Source organism: Muscardinus avellanarius (genome assembly GCF_963383645.1).
Source record: "Muscardinus avellanarius genome assembly, chromosome: 1".
Classification (NCBI taxonomy): Eukaryota; Metazoa; Chordata; class Mammalia; order Rodentia; family Gliridae; genus Muscardinus; species Muscardinus avellanarius.
Window position 1 is genome coordinate 80,393,825 of NC_137786.1, and position 23,189 is coordinate 80,417,013.

Below are 23,189 nucleotides of genomic sequence, written 5' to 3' on the forward strand. Positions count from 1 at the left end.
AGGCTATACTCCCAGACCTATTTTACACTTTATTTGGAAACAGGGTCTCTTAAGCCAGCTGAGGCTGGCTTCGAACCTGCGTGATCCTCCTATCTCAGCCTCCCAAGCACGGGGATGTTGATGGACACCTGGGTTAGTTCCATAATTTAGCTATTGTGAATTGTGCTGTAAAAACATGGATATTCATATATTATTATAGTATTCTGATTTAAGTACCTTTGGAAAGATACCCAGGACTAGTATAGCTGGATCATGTGGTAGATTCAGTCCTAGTTTTCTGAGGAATCTTTTCACTGATTTCCAGAGCAGCTATACTAATTTTCAATTCCACCAACAGTATAGAAGGGCTCCTATTTCCCCACATCCTTACCAGCATTTATTGTTTTCTGATTCCTTGAGGACTGCATTCTGATTGGGGTATGATGGAATCTAAATACAGTTTTGAATTGCATTTCCCTGATTGCTAATGATGTTGAACATTTTCTCATGAATTTATTGGCCATTTGTATTTTTTTTTGTGTGAAGTGTCTATTTAGTTCAAATTCCCATTTCTTGACTGGGTCATTTTTTTTAGTGTAAGTCTTTTAAGTTCTTTGTATAGTCTAGATATTAGTCTTCTACAAGAGGAATAGTTGACAAAGATGTTGCATTCTGTAGGCTCTCTTTTTAGACAGTTGATGGTTTCCATTGATGAGCAAAAGCTTTGTAGTTTAATTCCATTCTGTTGATTAATTCTTATTTTAATTTCCTGAGATTTGGATGTATTATTGAGAAAGTTTCTGTCTGTGTCTATATGTCAAAGTGTGTACCTATGCCCTCCTCAAAGCCTCTGATATAATTTGCAGGTCTTCAATCCATCTGGAGTTAACTCTTGTGCAGGATGACAGGTAGAGATTTACTTCCATTTTCTAAAATAAGCAGTTTTCCCAATAACTTTCTAATTTGGCTTTGTAAAAGCAATGAAAATTACATCTGAATGTGTTTCTAAGTAAAAAGTTTTGGTATGAAAAAGGATTCTATTAATGAATTGATTAATCAGGAGCCACTGGAAATAAGGTTTTCTGATAAATTACAGGTAACTGGAGAATCAAAAATAACATCATCAAAATCCTCTTAAAATATATTAGTATGCTTTCTTGACCAAGAGAATTAGTGATTTATTTGATACTTCAAAACTTTAATGATAGAAAAGAAAAATTTAAATTTGGACAGAATCGAGTTCTCATTTTTTAAAATAAGAAAACCAATGAACCAGATATTAAGTGATGAATCAGCCAGTAAGTAGCAAGGCAAGCACAGCTTCTCCCCAGCAAAGACCTTGTTAAGAAAATGACAAAGTAAGCCAGAGCGTGGCAGGAATTTATCATCATATGTATCTGACACAGAACTTATGTCCAGACCATGTAAAGAACACACTGCAACTCAATATGACAAACAATTATATTAAAGGACAAAAGTTCTGAATGAGCTGCCTGTAATCCCAGCTATTGGCAGACTGAGACAGGAGGATTGAAGGTTTGAGACCAGCACATGGTAACTTAGCAAGACCCTGCTTCCAAATTTAAAAAATAAAAATAAAAAGAGTCAGAGTGTAGCACAGAGGTTAAAATGCACCTGGGTTCAATGCCTAGTATTATACACACAAAAAGAAAAAAGAAAGAAAAAGTTTCAAATGGATATTTTACCAAAACAAAGCTTTCAAATGGTCACTAAGAACACAAAAGGAATTGTCAGACACCACTAATTATGAGGGAAATGTAAATTAAGACTATGGCAGATGATGCCGTCCTTAGGATGACCCATATCAAGAAGGACCGTTCCAAATGTTGGCAAAGATACTGAACAAAGTTCTGAAACAGTATTGGTGGAAATGTAAAGAGGTCTGATTACTTTGTAAAGCAGTTTAGTAGTTTCTTACGAAGTTGAATATATACTTTATCATAGGCTCCAGCATTTCCACTTCTAAGTAGTTACCAAAGGGAAATGAAAACTTAAGTTCACGACACGACACTAGTATTCATTACAACTTTATTCATTACAGCCTCAAATTAGAAATCATCCAAACAGCCGGGCGTGATGGCGTACGCTTGTAATCCCCACGCTTGGGAGGCGGAGACAGGAGGGTCGCTCTGGTTCAGAACCAGCCTCGCTGGCTTAAGAAACCCTGTTTCCAAAGAAAAATATAAAAATAGGTTGGGGAGTGTAGCCCGGATGTAGAAGGGCTGCCAGGAACCCCAGTACCACAAAAAAAAAAAAAAAAGAAATCACCCAAACATCCATACACTTGGTGCATGAATAAAATGGAAAATACAATTCGGTGTAATATTACTAAGTGAATACTTATCAGTACTGAGAAGAAATAAACTATTAATAAAGACTATTATGAGTAAAAGAAACAAGACAGAAGAGAATACATAGATTTCTATTTACATGAAAACCTAAAATAGTCAAAAGTAAACTCATGATAGGAAGCATGCCAGTGTCTTCCTGGGCCTGAGAGTTGAAAGGGGTCTTGACTACGAAGAGGGGTGAAAGGACCCTCGGAGGTCACAGATTCTTCTATACTGTGGTGGCTGCCACACAGGTTTTACATTGGTCAAATGTATTGGACTCTCTACTTGAAATGAGTGAATTTTATTGTATATAATTTTATTATATGTAAATTATACCTCAACACAGCATTTTTCAAAGCTTTTAAACAGTAGATTACAAATAAAATGACAAAATAATAGACTCAGGACAAATAGCTATACTGTAGAACAATGACTGTCTTCCAGTTTTGGAAAGCTTACATTTCTGTCCATCATTTGAAAGCAAAAATAAATAAATAAAACTTCACTGTACCTGACGTGAAGGTAAACCATTAAAATTAGTTTTGGCAACAAGAAAACTATTCCGTAATGCATATATACATATGCATGTATATATTATATTCGTTCTAAATACCTCATATCAACATACATACATACATACATACATGAGAGCTATATATACTAATTCTAAAGAGTTCTTCTTAAAGACCTTTTAAGAAGGCTGAGGAAGATGAGCAAAAAATCAAAATGGCAACTTTGTATCTCAAGATTAATTGGGAAATTTTGCTAAGTTATTAAAAGCTTTCTTCCTAAGAACCATGAAAGAGTTAAGAAAACTGATTCAGAGAACAAAAGTAAGGCCAATGACATATTGAGAAGTCAAAGAAACAATATTTGTTGGGTATATTACTGTAATATTATATGGTTATTTTGGACAATATTTTCCTCATTCACAAGCCTGTTTGAGCATTGTCATAAAAACCAGCTGAAGAGCCGGCATGGTGGTGCACACTTGTAATCTCAGCATTTGGGAGTCAGAGACCTGAGGATTGCGGTTCATAGACAGCCTCAGCTACTTAGCGAGGCCCTTCGCAACTCAGACCCTGTTTCAAAAAATAAAAAGACTAAAATATAGGACTAGGGGTGTAGTTTGGGGGGTAGAATGCCCCTGGGTTCCATCTCTAGTGCTGCAAATGAAATAAAATAAAATAAAATAAAAAACAGCTGAGGAGGCCCCTGGCCCCGACCCTGGGCGGTTGGACAGGCGCTGGCGGGGCGCCCCTAGTCTACACCCCTCTCCACCCGGAAGGACCCCGTGGTCCGGGCCCCTGGCCCCGACCATGGGCGGATGGGCAGGCGCTGGCGGGGCGCCCCTAGGTGACACCCCTCTCCACCCGGAAGGACCCTGTAAAAAAGGAAAAGAAAAAGAAAAAAGGAAAATATTGGAGAGGGGTCAAGGAGGTGGCAGATGCCAGGATACTGGAGATGCAGACAAAACTTATCCAAATGAACTGGAATTATTGGAAAAATTCCCCGCCAAGGAGGACTGCTTCTTCTCTACATTGTTAAGAATCTTGGACATCACCTGCAAGGAAAGAGACTTTAGCGGAGACCAAGGAGAAAGGCGGTGCTGAAAGCAGTCTCCGCGTTGGCGGTGGAGACTTGTATTCAGGAGAAGCAGAAATAGGAGCCTACCAACCTTATTATTATTTATTTATTTTTTTTGGAGAAATTACACCAAAGGTTGAATGCTACCGTTGCGCATGCTTAGGAAGACTGGACAACATTCAGAGTGGAAAAAGAGCTTGGGAAAGATTTGAAATGGTGAAGGCAGTGGCAGTGATAGTGGCCAGTACTCAGGGGAGGCAGAGATATGATGCATTACACCTAGAACCTTTGAAGTAATGACCCCAGAGGCAGAATGCTACCAACACCATGCACCCTTGAGAACGTGGGACAAATAGTTGGGCGAAGAGGGTGCTCGGATTAGAGCCTGCCAAGGTGTGAGGCTGGCGATGGAAACAGCAAAGCTGGGATTGGAGCCTGCCGTGAGGCAAGGCTGGTGCTGGGGCCTCTGAGGCCGGAATTGGAGCCTGCCGAGGGGTTAGGCCGGTGCTGGGGCCTGCGTGGCCGGGATTGGAGCCTGCTGAGGGGTTAGGCCGGTGCTGGGACCAACAAGGCCGGGATCGGAGCCTTCCGTGAGGCAAGGCCGCTACTGAGGCCTCCGAGGCCTGGATCGGAGCCTGCCGAGGGGTTAGGCCGATGCCGGGGCCATCGGCTAACGTCGGAGCCTGCCGTGAGGAAGGACGGTGCTGGGGCCTCCGAGGCTGGGATCGGAGCCAGCTGAGGGGTTAGGCCAGTGTCGGGGCCAGCGAGGCTAGAACCGGGGCTTCCCATGAGGCAAGGCTGCTGCTTGAGCAAGCGAGGTCTGGATCCGTCCGCTGGGTAGCCAGGCCACAACTGGGGCCGTCAAGAGTGGGATCGGTATTTGCAACGCGGCGTGCACAGAGAAATATCGCAGAAAATTAAAACCAGATGCTTCCCCTAATCAGCAGTAACTAGGAGGAAAGGGGCAACAAGAAGTGGTGGAGCAATAGAAAGGGCCCTATAGTGAAGCAATTAAGGTGACCAATCAGAGGGTATGGAATAGGGGAGGATGGAGACTCTTTAAAAAGCAGGAGGTACATAAACATATGTATCAAAGTTAATCACCAAACAAGCATGGGATTGAGGGAGTGGGAGGGAATGGGATGGGGACTGGATGAGGGCTAATTGGATGATGTGTGCTTGTATATCCTCTCAAATCTTATATTCCAATGTGATGTATGATTACAATGCACCAATAAAAATAAATTAAATAAATAAAAAGAAAAAAAATTTAAAAAACAGCTGAGGAAAATTTATGCTTTGATATTTTCATTTGGCTAACTGAAGATTACTTGATGTACTTTGAAGACATTTGCCTGAAATGATTGCCACCTAATCTATTTCTTACAGAGTGTACTGGCCTTTCAAAGGTCCACATGAGGTCTCTAACTTAATTATTTTTAATTACTGTCTTTCATAATTTTGTGGGGAGGGAGAAGTGGTGTACTGGGGAAAGAACGCTGGGGCATTCTACTTCTGAGGAACACCCCCCAGGCTATTTTACTTTATTTTGAAACAGGGCAGCCTCACTAAGATGCTGAAGTCTTAACTAAATTGCTGAAGCTGGTCTGGAACCTGCAGTCCTCCTGTCTCAGCTTCCTATTTACTGGGATTACAGGCTTGGGCCACCACACACGTGTGTCTAGCCCTTCATAGTGTTTTCAATGGGTATTGCCATTTTTGTCTTCACTCCTTAGCTCACGTACATTCCAAGAAGTTACGTGCTGGATTTCTAGTTATACAATCAAATTATATATTCATTACTAAATCCATATTCATTAAGCAAGCATCTCAAAAATTAGTCTAATAGAAAAAAGTAGACAAATAACATGGCCTATGAGTCAAGAAATATGGGAGTTTTGTAGTTTTCTCTTGCTTTGATTCTGTCCAACTTAATTAGCGGACAATCTTAGGCAGGGCTCTTAACATCTCCAAATTTCCTTTATGCAGCAATAAGATGAAGATACTGACAACTTCATTCTTGCCTTTCCACATTAAAATAATAAGGCTGTGATGTTTTTATGGGGAAGGTATGTTGAAATCTTAAATAGTATTTTAACAGGAGGAAAATGTACCAGTGAAGTCTTTATATCCTGTGTTCCAGTCGATCTGAGTATGGAAATTATATTTACCGAAGCATGGATATACTAGTGGTAAAATGAAAATATTGTCAGATTATGATTGTGTCTCAGCTGTAGTTCCTCTTGTGTGTTATGATTGAACCCAGGGGCCTTTTACTGCAGAACTACATCCCAGCCCCATATTTTTTTCCCCCAAGAATCTTACTAAATTGCCAGGTCTGACCTAAAACCTGCAATCCTCCTATTAAAGCCTCCTGAGTACTGGGATTACAGGTGTATACCACCCTACCCAGCTCTCTATTTCCTTTTAACACTGTATTTCCATGTTAAATAGATGTCATATTAAAAAGCTTAATTTTGTTATCAATTAGTACATTGCATTTTTTCATTAGCATTCATGATTGGCAACAGATGAAAATTAAAAATTTTTAAACTTTTTGGATAGAAAAGTCACTGGTACAGATTCTCATGACCATTGTTGGTCTCAGTTTTTAAAGGATACTTGAGATCGAGAAAAATGTTCATCAATGCTTATGGAGAAATGACATGTATAAGCACCAAAGACATTTCACCAGTTCTAAGTTTTGCCCCCCAAATTTTTAGTCCTTCCCACACAGGTTAAATTCTATGAATATGTGTAATATCTGTTTACAGAGACTGGTCTGGAGGAGACAGACTTGCCTTCAGGAGAGTTTGCTCAATGTGTAGATGAAGAGCAGACACATTAGCTGGGCATGGTGGCACACGCCTGTAATCCCAGTACTTGGGAGGCCAAGACCAGAAGACTTAAGGTTGAAGGATAGCCTCAGCAATTCAGACCCTCAGTAACACAGCAAGACCCTGTTTCAATAAAAAAAGGGCTGGGTGGGACGTGGTGGCGTAAGTTTGTGATTCCAGCATTTGGGAGGCTGAGACAGGAGGATCCAGGTTCATGGCCAGTCTCAGCTACTACTTAGTGAGGCCCTCTACAATCCAGTTGAGACCCTGTTTCAAAATGAAGAATAAAAAAACTAGGGCTGGGGGTATAGCTTGGATATAGAATGCCCTGGGTTCAATCCCCTTTACCCAAATAAATAAATAAATAAATAAATAAATAAATAAATAAGATACATTCAAGAGAAAAACAGCTTTACTCCCTCTTGCCAGCACCTGAAGTTCACTGATGTCTTCTAGAAGACTTTTGTACAGTTTGGGGCTGGGCATCAAAAGTGGTTCAAGAACTTAATGACTGAAGGATAAATGGTAATTGGTGTATGAGGGTCACTGGTTCTTCATTATCTTGTGATAGAATCTAGCTCTTACTTTCTCAGAAACAGTGAAAAGCTGCAGAGGTTGGTGGGACTTTTAAGGCTCTGTTTCTTTCAGTGCAATACAGACCACATCAGACGCACCACGGACTTCTAAGTGAGTCTTTTGGCCTGGCCACCTGTGCCTCCTCTGCGTGAGCAGGGAACGTGGAGGCAATGCATGGAACTAGGGGATAAAGTGTGAAAAAGACAATTATTACAGAATCTTTAAGGGATAGATTTAGAGTTTTGAAACTATTATATGAAATTTCTATTACCATGTTGCAGGGATAATGACCAAATAGCACGAAACATAATGACTTTAAAATAGCTAAAATGACATTCAAGTAACTCTGGAGGATAATCAGAAAGGCCAGGAGGGACAAAACCATGACACTCAGCCAGTTCTTTTCTAGAGAGCCTGGAAGCAATTTTATGAAAATGCTGGCTCCAAAACAGTGGGAAAGAAACTGCGTTTTGAAAGCAAAACTTAGATGATATAAATGACGAGTGCAATTGCAGGATAATGATGATAATTACCCCGAACCTCTTCCATCCTCTGTCTTCCCAAGATATCAGAGATGGAGATGTAAAGGCAGAATATTAAGGATTAAACAGTGTGGGAATCTTTGCCCTGCCTTGAAGGTGGGGCACTCCATCAACACCTTCTGTTCAGAGATATAGCTGGACTTTAACATGCTCTCTAACCACTACATAGAAAACATACTATCCCCAAAGGTATCAAAGGCATGCTTGCCTCAAAGAGAAAGGCACTATGGTCATAACAATAGATACCCTATATATTTGGAAAACAACAACAACAACAACAACAACAACAACAACAACAACAAAAACAGCTATCCTGACCAATAGTCCCATTCTTCATTTTGTTAAATAAATGTCAGCCGGGCGTAATGGTGCATGCTTGTAAGCCCAGCATTCGGGAGGCTGAGACCGGAGCATCTCGGTTCATGGACAGCCTCAGCTACTACTTAGTGAGACCCTGTTTCAAAATAAAGAATAAAAAATAGGACAGGGGGTGTAGCTCGGAGGTTGAATGCCCCTGGGTTCCATCCCCATACCCGCAAAAAAAAATAAATGAATGAATAAATAAATAAATAAATAAATAAATAAAACTAAATGTCCCCAAGCATGACAAAATATTTTTCACTTCTTAACAATTTCTTATATGCTTACCAGCAAAACATAATCTACACTAAATACTAAATTAATTTTTTTTACCCAGGCGTGGTGGCACATAACTGCAATCCTAGCACTTGAGAGACTGAGACAGGAAGATAGCACGTTCTAAGCCAGGTTTAGCTTAGCAAGACTCTGTTTCAAAATAAAAAATAAAATCAGGTTGGGAGTATAGTTTCAATGTAGAATGCCCTTGAGCTCAATTCTTAGTATACTAGATCAATCAATCAATCAATCAATCAGTTGGCATATACCCAGTAGTTGGGAAGCTTAAGCAGAAGGATTGCAAGTTCAAGGATGATCTCAGCAACTTATCAAGACACTCAGCAACTTATCAAGACCCTGTTGCAAAAAAAAAAATAGATCTGGGGGTGTAGCTTGGTGGTATAATGTCACTGGGTTCAATCTTTAGTACCAAAATAAATAAATAAATTAATTAAAATTTTATGCTAAAACACTTCCAAAAAATTAAAAATTAAAATCTGCATTACATACATTTCTCACTTTATCACAAAATATATTGCATTTGACTAAAACCAATGGCTTTCCAACAGAAGATTTTATGCTGATAATATAAACTTTTGCAAACAACGTATTCAGCAAAACTGCTATCACTAAAAATTTTAAAATGTCTTTAAAGGCATTTTAAGTATCTATAATGCACTTCTCTTACAAATAGTCAATTACCCATACCTGGAATGTTATATAAAAAGTCCCATAATTGTTCTTCTTCCATATAGCTCACAAAAACATTTCCAAATGTTTGTGGAGATAAATTGCAATGGTACAGAACTTTAAAGATGGCTTCCACCAAGCGGGGTCCTGAGGTCAGATGGCTTTCTGTATCAGAAACTTGTTCTTGAAAGGTGCATTCTTGAACAGAATAAAAAGAGCTCAGTTAATGTAGGTATCAGTCAATAGGATGCAATTTTTATCACTTACCCTAGAATAATACTAGGAAAAGAATCTGGTTGATATTTGCATAATAAAACAAATATCACATTCTTTCAGGCCAGTGGTCTATCTAATACAATATTATTTCTAGATATTGATGGATAATTATTGAAAAAAAACTGTGATAAGGACTACAATGAGATCAGTTCAAAGGGCAATATTAGTTTTTTCCATAACTCAGAATTTTTCTTTCTCTTAAGGAAAACATTTTAATTTAAAAGTTATACACATAACTGGGCATGGAAGCACATGCCCAGTACTGGGGAGGCTTAGACAGGACAATTGCAACTTAGTGAGATCTTCAACAACTTAGCGAGATCCTGTCTCAAAATAAAAAATTAACTAGGGTTGGAGCTGTAGCTCAGAAGGAGGATGCCCCTGTGTTCTGCCTCCAGTATAGTAATAGTAATAATAAATAATAGTAATAACAATAATTAAATAGAAATAAATTATATACATTCATTCTAAAAATTATTTTAAAATTCTAACAACTCAGAAAACGTTTAAAATTGTACCATGAGATGATTGATTCATATTCATAGTGTTATCAGAATTATACTATCAATCCACAAATAAATTTATGAATGTTTCTCAAATCCACTGACCCTGTCATTTCATAATAAAGATTTTATAAAATTGGTTCAACAAAACTATATAAAGAATTCCACAAAGATAATTTCAACCCTCTCCTGACTCCATTAAGTCTTCCTTCAAGATCAGTAATCAGAAGTTCTTATATGACTATACAGATAGAAAGCTGAGATAATAATATTTTGTTTGAATAAATACCATGATAATAAGCAAAAAATTCATTAATTTAAAATAATATTAACTCATATCTGGCTCTAGTATTTTAAACATCTTGTATTTGTATAATCGAGAGTCTTTTTTGTGGTAAGGAGGATCAAAGCTATGGGCCTTCTAACTTTCATTCTTTATTTTGAAAAAGGGTCTCACTAAGTTGTGGAAGGCATCACTAGGTAGCTGAGGTTGGCCTTGAACCTGTGATTCTCCTGTCTCAGCCTCCCAAGTCCTGGGACTACAAGCATGTGCCACCATGCCTGGCTTAATTGAGCGTGGTATACTTTTGGAATGAGTACTTTTTTTAATTTTTGCTCATTTGTAAGCTTATCACTTTTATGTTTCCTCTCGACAATTTTATTTCTGGAATTTGATTTTAATAATTTAGAGAAACTCACTATCATCTGCAAACTAAACAATAGCACCATAGAGAGAGCATTTGTTGTTTTTGCTTCCTAATATCCATTTAGAAAGTTAGTGCTCCTGTATCTAGTTACCCCAGTTCCCATCCACTTCCCTTTCCCCATCTTACCTGCAACACATACAGTTCTCATGGTTCAAGTTAAGTTGACCCCATTACCTGAGGTGACACGTGACTAAAACCTGAACAATCACAGACATCCTACTTTGGATGACAAATAATTTATCACCTAATTCTAAGTGACACTCCCATCCACAGTGATCAGCTCTGGCATGGGCAGGTAACCAATGAAAACCTCAGGATTTTGTTGGAATAATCTGTAGAGTGATCTCTTTTTACAGGGTTTGCTAGGCTTGGTAGAACATAGGCTGAAAGTTGTTGATGGCCATTTGGGGGAGAACTTGACCAAGAATGAATCAGTAAAAAGTAGAATGAAGAGAAGGAGAGAAGACTCCTGATGAGATGACACTGTTTGAGAACCTGGATCCAGTGCTGCCTATAGATTTAAGTAAGCTGAGCTAATCAGTTCTCTTCTTGGTTAAACCAAGCTAACATGGATTTCTGTCCCTTGCATTCTGAAGGGTCTTATCTTTTCTTTAGCAAGTAAAAAATGTTAAATGGTGATTATTTCCAATCCAGGCACCCATAATCATGATTTCTATCCAAATGCTCTCTCCAGTTTCTTCTACTCTCCCCTCTCCAGTTCATGTTACATACAGTCATAAGGTACCTTTCATGTCAACTCTATGTTTAAACCTTCCCCTGCTACTCTACTTTACTAAAAATTCTTTAGCCTGATGATCCAGAATTTCTACAATATTTTTCCAAATTATGTTCCAATCCCCAAACATCTGTTCTACCCAGAAGGGGTTATTTGCTGTTTCTTTTAAAGGTCCCTTTATGTCTCCTTTTATTTGGCCTATTCTATTTCCTCATTCTAGAATAACCTAATCCAATTAAGATTTCCATGATTTAATCACCTATGTTGATCTATGACTATTTTACTATGTCAATCATTGAATCAGACACTGAGGCCTTCACCTTTTTGGGATTCATTAACTGTGCTTATGTGTCATGTGTGTTGTAGGAGGGGGATGGTGGACAAGAAAATAATAATTACAGCAATGAAAGAAAAGTAGAATGACCTCTAATCCTGGTTTGTCTGGGGCAGTCCTGTCTTAGATCTGGTGTCTGGCATGAATACCATTTACATCTTATTTTGCTCTTGAAAACATCCCACTTTGGATGACAAATGTATAACTAATTCTAAGTGACTTAAGAATAAGGCACAGTGGAAATATAGAGAATGATATCTTATACTTTTTCATGAAACACAGAGAAGATGCCTCTCAGCCAAGTCTTTAAGGCGCGGTAGAAGTTAATCAACATGACAAAGCTGGGTTGGGAAGACTTTCTAGGAACACAGAGGGCTGGTAAAATGGTGGTAAGACAGGGCCTGCAGGCAGGGAGCTGAAGTGAGAGTGCTGTGAGGGAGAAGCGAGATGCAGCTAGATAATCAGCCAAGCTCAAGTAATCCAGGACACCAAGAAAGGCAATGCACGGGGGAAAGGGGGATGGAGAGAAGAATAGTAATCATAAACAGGCATAGTGGTGCATGTCTGCCATCCCAGTACTTGGAAAGCTGAGACCGGAGGATTGCAGACTTGAAGCCATCTCAGCAGCTTAGCAAGACCCTCAGCAACGTAGTAGGACCCTGTATTGTACCCCCTAAAAAAAGCTAGTGGTGTAGCTCAGAGGCAGAACACCCCTGGATTCAATTCCCAGCAGCACAAAAATTAATTAATTAATTAATTAATTAATTAATTAATTAATGTTGTTATTGCTTTACAATATGTGTCAAGATACCTCAAAGAAGTTTTATTTCTTTCTCTCCCTCTATTTTCCTTTGCCCTAAATAAAAGTAGTTTATTTCTATTTACTTACCTCGGGGATTTCTAGTGTTTGAAAAATACAACTAAGACCAAAGTCAGCTGCTTTCTTGGACTTAAAAAGAAAAAAAACGAGAAAAGCTAAATTGAAACAGCCATTCCTGTAGGCCAAGAAAGAAAAATATTGGTATGATCATATGATTCCCCCAAATATATGTGTCCTGGTTAAGGGCAGGAGAGCAAGGTTTGGATGGCTCAGTGAAGAGAGGTCTTGAGACTAGGGAGAGAAACCTCTGGGGGCTACAGGAAGAGCATCTGCATCTACTCGCTGGAGGTGCCCAGCAAGGTTTGTCTGGGTGAGGCATAGTTGGAAGTTAGATCCTCACAGATGCTCTCAGCCTTGACAAAGTTTCAAGCCACACTGATTGCTGCACCTGGTGAAACTACTCGGATAGGTATGAAAGCTGTCTCTGCAGTGACCAGGGAGACCAGGTAACTTACGGCGAAAAGAGCCTCCCAGCAACCTCTGCATCACCCCGGGTATAAGAGTGGAACCCCAAGAGTATTGACCTACCAAGTAGATCAGGCTTAGAACCCTCATAAAGTTGACTTAAAGACAGTGAGTGGTTTAGATATTTTTTGCACATCTGAATTTATGAATTCAGATTTATAACACCTCCATGAAGACAAAGCTGCTATTCACCAAGTATTTAACATATGCCAGACATCACAAACACTACTTACCTCTCATCTCATCTTCAGAGTACTCTACCCAAGATTTACAGATGAACAAAGTAAAATTGAGAAAAATGAAGTAACTTGTCTCAAGATCACAAAGATAGTAAGAGTTTGCTGTGCTGTTTGCATTACAATATAATCCCAATTTTCTCAAAGCATGCCTTGACATTTTATTGACAGTAACCTTTGAATGAATTGTGTTCACTCCACACCAGGTATTTGGTAAGTAGTAATATACTGCCTTGCGGCAAAATACTTTGATTTCATGAGCATTTTACATTTTCACATATATTTTTTCATAGTATCCCTTCTACTATTTTATGACTCTTTATGATATATACATTTTCATGTGTAACTATTTATATATCTTTCAGCAGCATTTAGAATAGTCTTACATATCCAACTAATAGTTTAATAATAAAAAGGAAAATAAAGGAAGTTTTTTTTTCTTCTTAAGTCTCTGCTCCTCCTAGAAACTGATTGTTTTGGAATGGCACTGGGTTTCCTCTCAGTCATAACACCAAAGCTTTCTTTTTCCCCCCCAGCCTCACCCTTGACATACTCGCTGTGGCCCTTTTCATCACTCCTTTTGAAATCCTCTCCTTGGCCAACCTCTTTTGGTTCTGAGTAGCCTTTTTGGCTATATTTTCTGAAAAACCCTTCCTCTCTTGTATCATCCAAAACTGGGCTTGGCAATTGTTTTCTATAAAGGGCCAGGTAATAAACACGGTACCTGTTGGGAGCCATTTGTCCTCTTTCTCAGTGAATGAGCTCTGCCCTTGTAGCACAAAGGTAGCCAAAGGCAAAGTGTAAGGGTCAAGACAATGTTGAAATGAAACTATATTTACAAAAGTGGTTGAAGGGAACAGGGGCACTTGGCCCCTGGGGTTCCCTAGAATCCTGGCCTTGCCTTCTCTAGTCTCAGCTTTTTACTCAGTCCTGGCAATTCTGTTATCCTTGGACTTCTAAGGTCCCTTTTGTGCAAAAGATTCTACATTATCCATCTCTGCTCTGAGCTCACTCTTTCATTTCTTTGCTGTATTCTCTGTTTCGGCCTGGAACACCACCATCATCTGCCCATCCCCAAGCTCAGTACTTTAGTAGTATTTTCTCCTTATGTGAATCACTATATATAATAAAACAATTATGTCCCTGATCTCATCTTTTTCTCTATAAGGAATCAAATGTTCATTTTTCCTCCCATAGTATCCGTTCTCTGTCTCTAATTGTATAGCTTACTACTAATAGAGCTTAGGTTTTCTTTACCTCTTGTTTAAATCAAAACACTCCTGAGGATATAATATAAATTTATTAAAAGTAAACTCTTCTGGTAGCCTTTTAAAGTTTTCATAACTGTCTGTCATACACATCAAGGCCTACTATCTCCTCTTAGTCCCAATACTCCAAAATAATTTCTACTTCAAACCTTACTGACCACCTAGTGATCTGTATGGAAAGTGAGCCTCAACAGAGCTTTACCTACATGTTTCTAAGGTCTATGTCCCAGAAATCTTGTGAGAACCAAGATAGGTCCCTAACATGGCTTTTCCTTCCTTTATGATTTTCTTACACTCTAGGGATATTCTAGTGCCAACTTTCATTTAGTTACTTATTTCTTTTAAGGAGACTAGGCTATAGTTTTATTATATGTCTTGCTTTTTAAGTTAGTTCTGATGACACTCAGGTCATACAACACCAAAATGTTATACCTTGGCCTTTGAGAAAACAGCAGAGGCAGGAAGTTTTCTTGCCCTTCTCCTCTGAAGCAGGCTATCGACAAATGAGGAAAGTCCTTACCATTGAAACAAGGAGACACAGAGAAGAATCTGAACAAATGGGCCCACTAAGTTCTGCTAGTTTATGACCATTAGACCATATCCCTTTATTCAATCACATTCCTGCATGACTTTCCATAAAAATACACAGGCATCCCTGAATCTTTGGGTGTTTGTTTCTGAAAGCTTCTGCCTCATATAAAGCTTATATGAAATGCATCTGTCGTGCTGTTCTCTTGTTACTCTGTCTTGTTATGGAGGTGTTAGCTGTGAACCTTGCCATCAGTGAGGAAAAGATTGTGCCTTTTCCCCTCAGTTTGCTGTTCCTGACAAAGAGTGTGTATTCTACGAATTTTACATAAAATATTTACTGAATGGCCCTTATGGAAAATATCTGCCAGCACCTAATCTAGAAGGTAGGAAGAGAGTGTTCATATGGAACAAATATTGAATACTAAGTAAGGGCACTGTACCTCTACTTACAAATCACTTAGTGAGACAGGTGGCCATTCTTCAGCACAATCTCTTTATCACTCATTCCGCCAATCTCTATCAGATACATCATTTTAGAAAAACACTTCCTAGTACTTACTAGAGCTGAACTACTGGTTTTTTTTGTTTATCTGATTTTTATATTTATCTGTCTTTTTATACTTCATATTTGTTTTATTCTTCATATTTGTTACTACTATTGTCTTCTGCTTGTTGTACAAGAAATCAATCCTCAGAATATAAGCTCTATTGAGGCAACATAGCACAGCATGCTTACCATTGTTTTTTAGCCTGTGCCTGGTGCATACAGATGCCCACTAAATATTAGTTAAATGGAGAGCTTATAAAATAAGTTGGTTATAAAATCAAATAACCAAATGTTTTCAAAGATTGACTCACAAGGATATTATTTCTTACTTCTAGCAGAATCATCTCCACGAAGCCCCACGTTTTCATTTTTGAATCCATTTAAAAACAATAGGCTTTCAGAAAATAATGGCTCTGCTTTCTTCTAGCAAGGACCTCTTAAAACATCAAGTGGCAATTTACTCAATTTCTCTGTCTCTAAGTTTTCTTATTTGCAAAATGGTTCTAATAATCCAAGGGTCATAAATGAAATAATATGTTAGATCACTTTGAGTTGCTTGGGGGGGAAATGCAACAATTCATGATAATAGTATCACTTGTAATAAAATGCCCAATCATTTTACATACTAATAGTACAAGCACATCAACTACTAAAGAAGATGCATATTCTTATAGTCAAATTAGGCATTTTATAAGTACTATAAAGACATAGAATGTAAAATATTTCAGCCACTGCCAAGCAAGATTAGATATGTTTCTATGTAGGGTGAAACATCACAGCAAGTTTCATACTGCTCATATCTCCCAAGCGCTATGCGAAGGCTCAAGGAGTACCAAATGTATAGAACTTGGGAATATTTATTTGGCTCTGTTTTCATCTTCACAGGCAATGGCAGCTACTAAGGCAACACCTTCCCAAGCACGAAGATATCCAAAAGGGGAAATCTCATCTCCTAGCAGACACTTAAACTTACGCTTGGATGGAAGGGGAGAATGACTGAGAAGCAGAAGAGACTGTTTATTGCATAGATAGAAGAGAAAAATCAGAGAAATAAAAATAAATTGGACATTTTTTCATAATTTAATATAAAATAGTGGAAAGAATCAAATACAAACTAAGTGCCAAGTGAGGTACTAGGTGCTATATATTAACTTACCCTTTTAAAGCTCTAAATGAATACATAAAGCCAATATTAATACCCATTTAGAAATGAGGAAACTGATTTAGAAAGATCACAAAGCTGATGAATGAAACAGAATTGTTATAGAAACTTAATTAGCCTCTATTCATCCAACAAATATGTCTTAAGCATATTCTCTGCACTTGGTGTCAGTCTGGAGTACTGTGAACCAGGCCAGGCATTGGGGATACAGTGGGGAGCTGCCATGCTGGAACTCACAGTGGCTGAGACAGACATTAAATATATATACAATTACGTCAATTTAACCTTTCACTTAAAACTGTGACAAAAAGAATGGAACCTTACTCAATTGAGACAATCAGGGATGACTTCCAAGGAAGGAAGGAAGGGAGAAAGGGAGGGAGGGAGAGAGTTGTCAGGCAAATAGAGGGGAGGGAGGTTCTAGGCAGAAATAAAAACATTTCAAATGCTTTGTAACAAGAAAAGAGCCGGGCGTGGTGGCGCACGCTTGCAATCCCCGCGCTTGGGAGGCAGAGACAGGAGGATCGCGCAGGTTCGAAGCTAGCCGCGCGTGCTGGCTTAGGAGACCCTGTTTCCAAATAAAAATGTAAAAATAGGTCTGGGAGTGTAGCCCAGAGATAGAAGGGCTTCCAGGAACCCCAGTACCACAAAAATAAATAAATAAATAAATAAATAAATAAATAAATAAATAAATAAAACAAGAAAAGAGCTTTGCATATGAGAGAATTGAAAGGTCACTGGGCATTGTAGCAGCTGTCTCTCCAAGTCACTTCACTTATGCAGAGATATTGCTGTCATAAGTATACAGACCTATGATACACGACTTAGACCAGTATAGGCATAACCCTATGCTAAACTAAGACAGAACAGAATGAGAAGCGTTGGGTAAATTGGCCATAAGGGGAGCATGCAGGACACTGAGTATGCCTCGAGGATTAGGATGCTGATTCTGTAAGCAATGGACAGCCACTAACAGTTTTCATCTGGGTAGTGATGAAATTAGATCTGTATTTAATAAGATTGTGCTTTCTGACTGCTCTTAAATTCTTCTTTTATATTTATTTATTTATTTATTTATTTATTTATTTTTACAGTACTGGGGATGGAACCCAGGGGCACTGTACCTTTGAGCTACACCCCAGCCCTATATTTTATTCCTTATTTTGAAACTGGGTCTCACTAAGTTGTGGAGGGCCTCACTAAGTAGCGGAGGCTGGCTTCGAACCTGCATGATCCTCCTGTCTCAGCCTCCCAAGTACTGGGATTAAAAGCATGAACTACCACACCCAGCTGGGTCTTGATGAAATGCTTTAAAAGCCTTCTTAGGTAACTTATGCCTCCTTATTAGCCTATAATACATTACAAAGAAATACCACATAGTGATAAAATTCATTTGCCTTCTACAGCAATGCATACCTCATTCCATAACTTCGCTACTCAAAAAGTTGTCCAGGGTTTAGCAGCTGATAGCCTCACTAAGTAGCTGAGGCTGGCTTCGAACCTGTGTGAGCCTCCTATCTCAGCCTCCCAAGCATGGGGATTATTACCAGCATGCCCCACCACGCACGGCTGATTCATTCATTTTAAATCAACTATTGCTTGATAGAGGTAGCAGCAGCCCTTTAGTTAACATTTTCTCTAGATCTGTTTCTTGATTATCTTTCAAACAGGGTTTAAATCACAACCTTTAAAACAGGGTTTAAAAATACAAATTTCACTATCAAAATAATCTATTGTCGCTGGGTAAGATGTAACTCCCCTGTAATTCTATTTCCTTGGGAGACTGAGGCAGGAGAATTCCAAGTTTGAGGCCAGCCTGAGAAATTTATAGAGATTCTGTCTCAACATAAAATAAATAAATAAATAAATAAATAAATAAATAAATAAATAAATAAATAAATAAATAAAAATGGATGGGGAAGTAGCTCAGTGGTAGAATGCCTCTGAGTTCAATCCCTAGTATTGAAAACAAATTATCCACAGTTAAGGCTTCTGATTGCTCCCCTGAATTGTGCAGCACTGCTGTTTAGTAAACAGTCTGGCTTTAGTTGGATTCCATGTGGGGTGGAATGGAAGCCAGCCAGCCTAAGTTAATACCACTTAGTCACTTCCTAGGTATGTGGCTTGGATTTCTCCAACCCAATTTTCTCATCTGATAAATGGGATGATAATTGTACTCACCACGCAAAGTGGTACAGGATTTAGTGAGTGAACATACTTAAAGCATTTAAAAACAATGTCTGCAACATGTTAAACAGTAGGCATGTGCTAGTCTGTTGTTCTTATATTACAGCTGAAGAATTCATCACCAGAACCCACCAGGTTTCACTGGAAATCTTTGGGTCAATAGGCAAAGGAAAGCATCTTAGTCACACTTTATTCAAACATCAGTGGCAGGAAAGGTCACCTGCTGACAGCTGGGAAATTGCCAAATGCCCATGCCTTTGATGCCCTATGTAAAAAATAAGCCTGTAAGGTCATGTGGTCTCAGTAATGTAATTAATAAAATGATTGGCTTAAGTTTTTAAAAATCAATAATCCAAAATAATGCTTTACAATTTAAAGATTGTCTATAAGTATTTGCAGAGATTCCTGACCCCCTCCCACTTAATTTAAAACCTAACTTAAAAACAACCAACTCGCCGGGCCTGGTGGCGCACGCTTGTAATCCCCACGCTTGGGAGGCAGAGAGAGGAGGATCGTGCAGGTTCGAAGCCAGCCGTGCTGGCTTAAGAGACCCTGTTTCCAAATAAAAATATAAAAAATAGGTCTAGGAGTGTAGACCAGAGGTAGGAGGGCTTCCAGGAACCCTAGTACCACCAAAAAACAAAACAAAACAAAAATAAATAAATAAACCCAACTCACTGTTTCATGCCAATTTAACAGAACCCAAAGAGGGTTATAAACCACCTATCATTGAATCAACTTATTTTTTATCAAGTTTTAACAATGTAATTATTCCCTCCCTCAAAGTGCTACATATTTTTTATAGTTGAGAAATTGTTACCCATAGCCAAGACATGATTGTACTTCCTTGAAGCTAGCGGTCTATGATGCACATATTGTAAATTAAAATTTTACCGTTCATTTATTTAATTTTGTATTTTCCTATTTTCAGAGAAGATAGCCATTTTTATATTTTTTCCATTTTTAAAAAAACAAATAGAAATTATGGTAAATCATTTTCATAGAGCCAAACCAAACAAGATATCATTATCACTATGAGATAGATAACTTTAATCTATATATTAGATGATTGTTTATCAAAAACAAAGGAAAATAAAACAAAAAGCCACTGTACCTAACAGAATCAATAATTGCTTATAGAAAAAAGAGATTCCTGTTTTAAAATATGTATAATAAAAATGCATTATTTACTCTCTGCACTTTTATTCCTGAACTTATTTAACACAAATTAAATTTTATCAGTTAGACCAAAAAGACATTATTTATAAAGAAAAGCTTCCTCTTAAAAAGCTGATAATTATATTGCTTACAATACCTAATTCAGAGTATTTTACTCTAAACCTTTGCTTTACTAAAAGTATGATTAAACTTATAAATTACCAAATGGAATTTTGAAATACTGAAAAATTGTTACCCATGGCCAAGACATGATTGTACTTGAATAAAATTGTAATTGAATGAAAAATTCTGCAAAAATATTATAAATTATCATTTATTATTACTATTATTATTATTATTATTATTATCTGCAGTACTGGGGATGGATCTCAGGTGCATTCTACCTCTGAGTGACACCCCCAGACCTATATTTTTTATTCTTAGTTTTGAAACAGGGTCTCACTGAGTTACAAAGAACCTCACTAAGTAGCTGAGGCTGGCCGTGAACCGTCATCCTCCTGTCTCAGCCTCCCAAATGCTGAGATTACAAGCGTGCGCCACCCCACCCAGCTCTATAAATTAGTTTTTATGTACATAGTAATTTCCTGCTTAGTATAGTTAATAAGAGTTCATGAGTATATTATTTCTAACTTAAAGTGACAAGAATCCTACTGGAGCTTAATTAGTTGGTCAATCAATTGATTAGTAAATTCTGCCACATTATCTTTACGGCATTTGAAGTTGCTAGTAAAGTTCAATAGAAGACAATACCACAAGAGCCATGGAACCTAATAGCCTTTGTAAAACACGATTGATATTTGAACAAGTTAATACACTGCTGTATTCCATAAGAACCACAACTAAAGGTATACAATGTGGTACCTTTGAAAGCTGAATTGTATTACATGTCCCAGGAAGTAGGTGTCACATTATCAGTAAATGTGGGATTGTAAGAAAATATAGCTAAATATTTACGACTAAAATTGTTCTTCCTGTAATTAGTGGCTATATCAATATAGTCAAAGAGTTTGATCTCAATTGATTTTCCAGGATGTTCTACATAACTCCGTCAATAGGAGACCGTTTCTCTTATGGAATCTGTCTGTGAGTATTAATGATTATGTCAGAGTCATTGCCTCAGTCATGTCAGATTCTATCTATGTCAGGCAGCTTCCTTGCCTGAAGCTTAAGGGATACAATCTAGTCCCTCATATGAAATGGCATGATATTAGTATTTACATACAGCCTAGGTGCATCCTCCAGTATATTTTACATCACCTGTAAATTCTAACACTTACTATAATGTAAAGAGTTGTTAAACTTTACTGTTTAAGAAATAATAACAACTAGGCACGGTGGCATGTGCCTGTAATCTCAGGACTTGGGAGGCTGAGACAGGAGGATCACGGTTCCTGGAAAGCCTCAGCTAGGGAGACTCTTAGCAACCTAGGGAAACCTGCTTTCAAAAAGAAAATAAAAAAGGCCTGGGGGTGTAGCTTGGAAGTAGAACACCCCTGGGTTCAATCCGCACCCTGCACCTCCTCCCTTTACACACACACACACACACACACACACACACACACACACACACACGGGATAATGATGAGGAAAAAAGTCTATACATATTTCTAAATATTTGCAATCTGTGGTTGGTTAAATTCATGAATGTGCAACCTATAGATACTAAGGGAAAACTGTATTTATAAAGTTCAATGCCTTTATTTTTACTTATTATTTTTGTGGTACTGGGGATTGAATCCAGGGGCATTTTACCTCTGAGTTATAAGCTCAACCTTATTCTATTTATTTATTTATATATTTATTTGTTATTTATTTATTTATTTCTGTGGTACTGGGGATGGAACCCAGGGGCATTCTAAATCTGAGCTACACCCCGCATTCCTATTTTTTTTATTATTTATTTTGAAACAGGGTCTCACTAAGTTGCAGAGGCTTCACTAAGTAGCTGAGGCTGGCTGAGAACCTGTGATCCTCCTGTCTCAGCCTTCCAAGTACTGGGATTACAGGCATGCATCACGAAGCACCAGGCTTGGTGTCCTTATTTTTAGCATGGAGATAAGCAATCATATAGACTTCATAAGGTTATAAGAAGATCAAATTAAACAAGAAATTTTAAGTGCCTAGAGTTTTGCCCACACCTAGTAAGCTCACAAAATGCTGGTTACTTGAGGGAGTGTTTCCCTAATGCCAGCTTTACTTTAGGAGAGTGAAGCTAAGAAAAACACCTGCAGGTGAACTTTGTGAGCTTTGAGACCTAAACAATACTGCCTGGAGGCTCAGGAAAATTCACTTTCAGGACTTGGCAACTCTGCTTTGGCACAGGCGACCTCTGGCACCACACCAGATACACACACACACACACACACACACACACACACACACACACACACATATATATATATATATATATATATATATACACATATATATACACATATATATACACACATATATATGTACATATATATATATGTGTGTGTGTGTATATATATATATATAATATATATATATACATATATATATATATATATATATATATATATATATATATATATATATATATGGGGTACTGGGGACAGAACCCAGGGACATTCTACCTCCAAGCTACTCCCCCAGCCCTATTTTATATTCTTTATTTTGAAACAGTCTCACTGAGTTGCAAAGGGCTTCACTAAGTAGCAGCTGAGGCTGTCTTTGAACCACGATCCTCCAGTCTTAGCCTCTCAAATGCTGGGATTACAGAAGTGCGCCACCACGATGCCTGGCAGTTTTATAGTTTTAAGAGCAACAGAAAAGAAACAATATTCTCACAAGGGATGCCTCCTCCAAGTGGCTTTTGGGAAACAAATCGAAATGGATAAGAGAGAAGATGGGAAACTGGTCCTATGTGTAGATGTAAGAAACCAAAATTACCAGCAATGACAGGGGCAACGTGGACAGGGAAGTGCTCTGGAATGCATGTCTATACCAGCAGGCT

General features: G+C 38.2%; 1 protein-coding gene across 3 annotated transcripts in view; it reads right to left on the reverse strand.

The window, feature by feature from the left end:
- KIAA0825 overlaps positions 1–23,189 on the reverse strand; it is a gene marked incomplete at both ends in the record, with an annotated part of 378,820 nt that overhangs the window by 245,632 nt on the left and 109,999 nt on the right. Inside the window, one exon of one of the 3 annotated variants that reach the window (XM_080697642.1) lies at positions 9,220–9,384. In XM_080697642.1, coding sequence (XP_080553768.1) covers positions 9,220–9,384 — 165 coding nt within the window. Of the gene's footprint in view, positions 1–9,213; positions 9,400–23,189 lie in introns of all 3 variants that reach the window. The other 2 variants (XM_080697640.1, XM_080697641.1) reach the window with 2 other exon arrangements.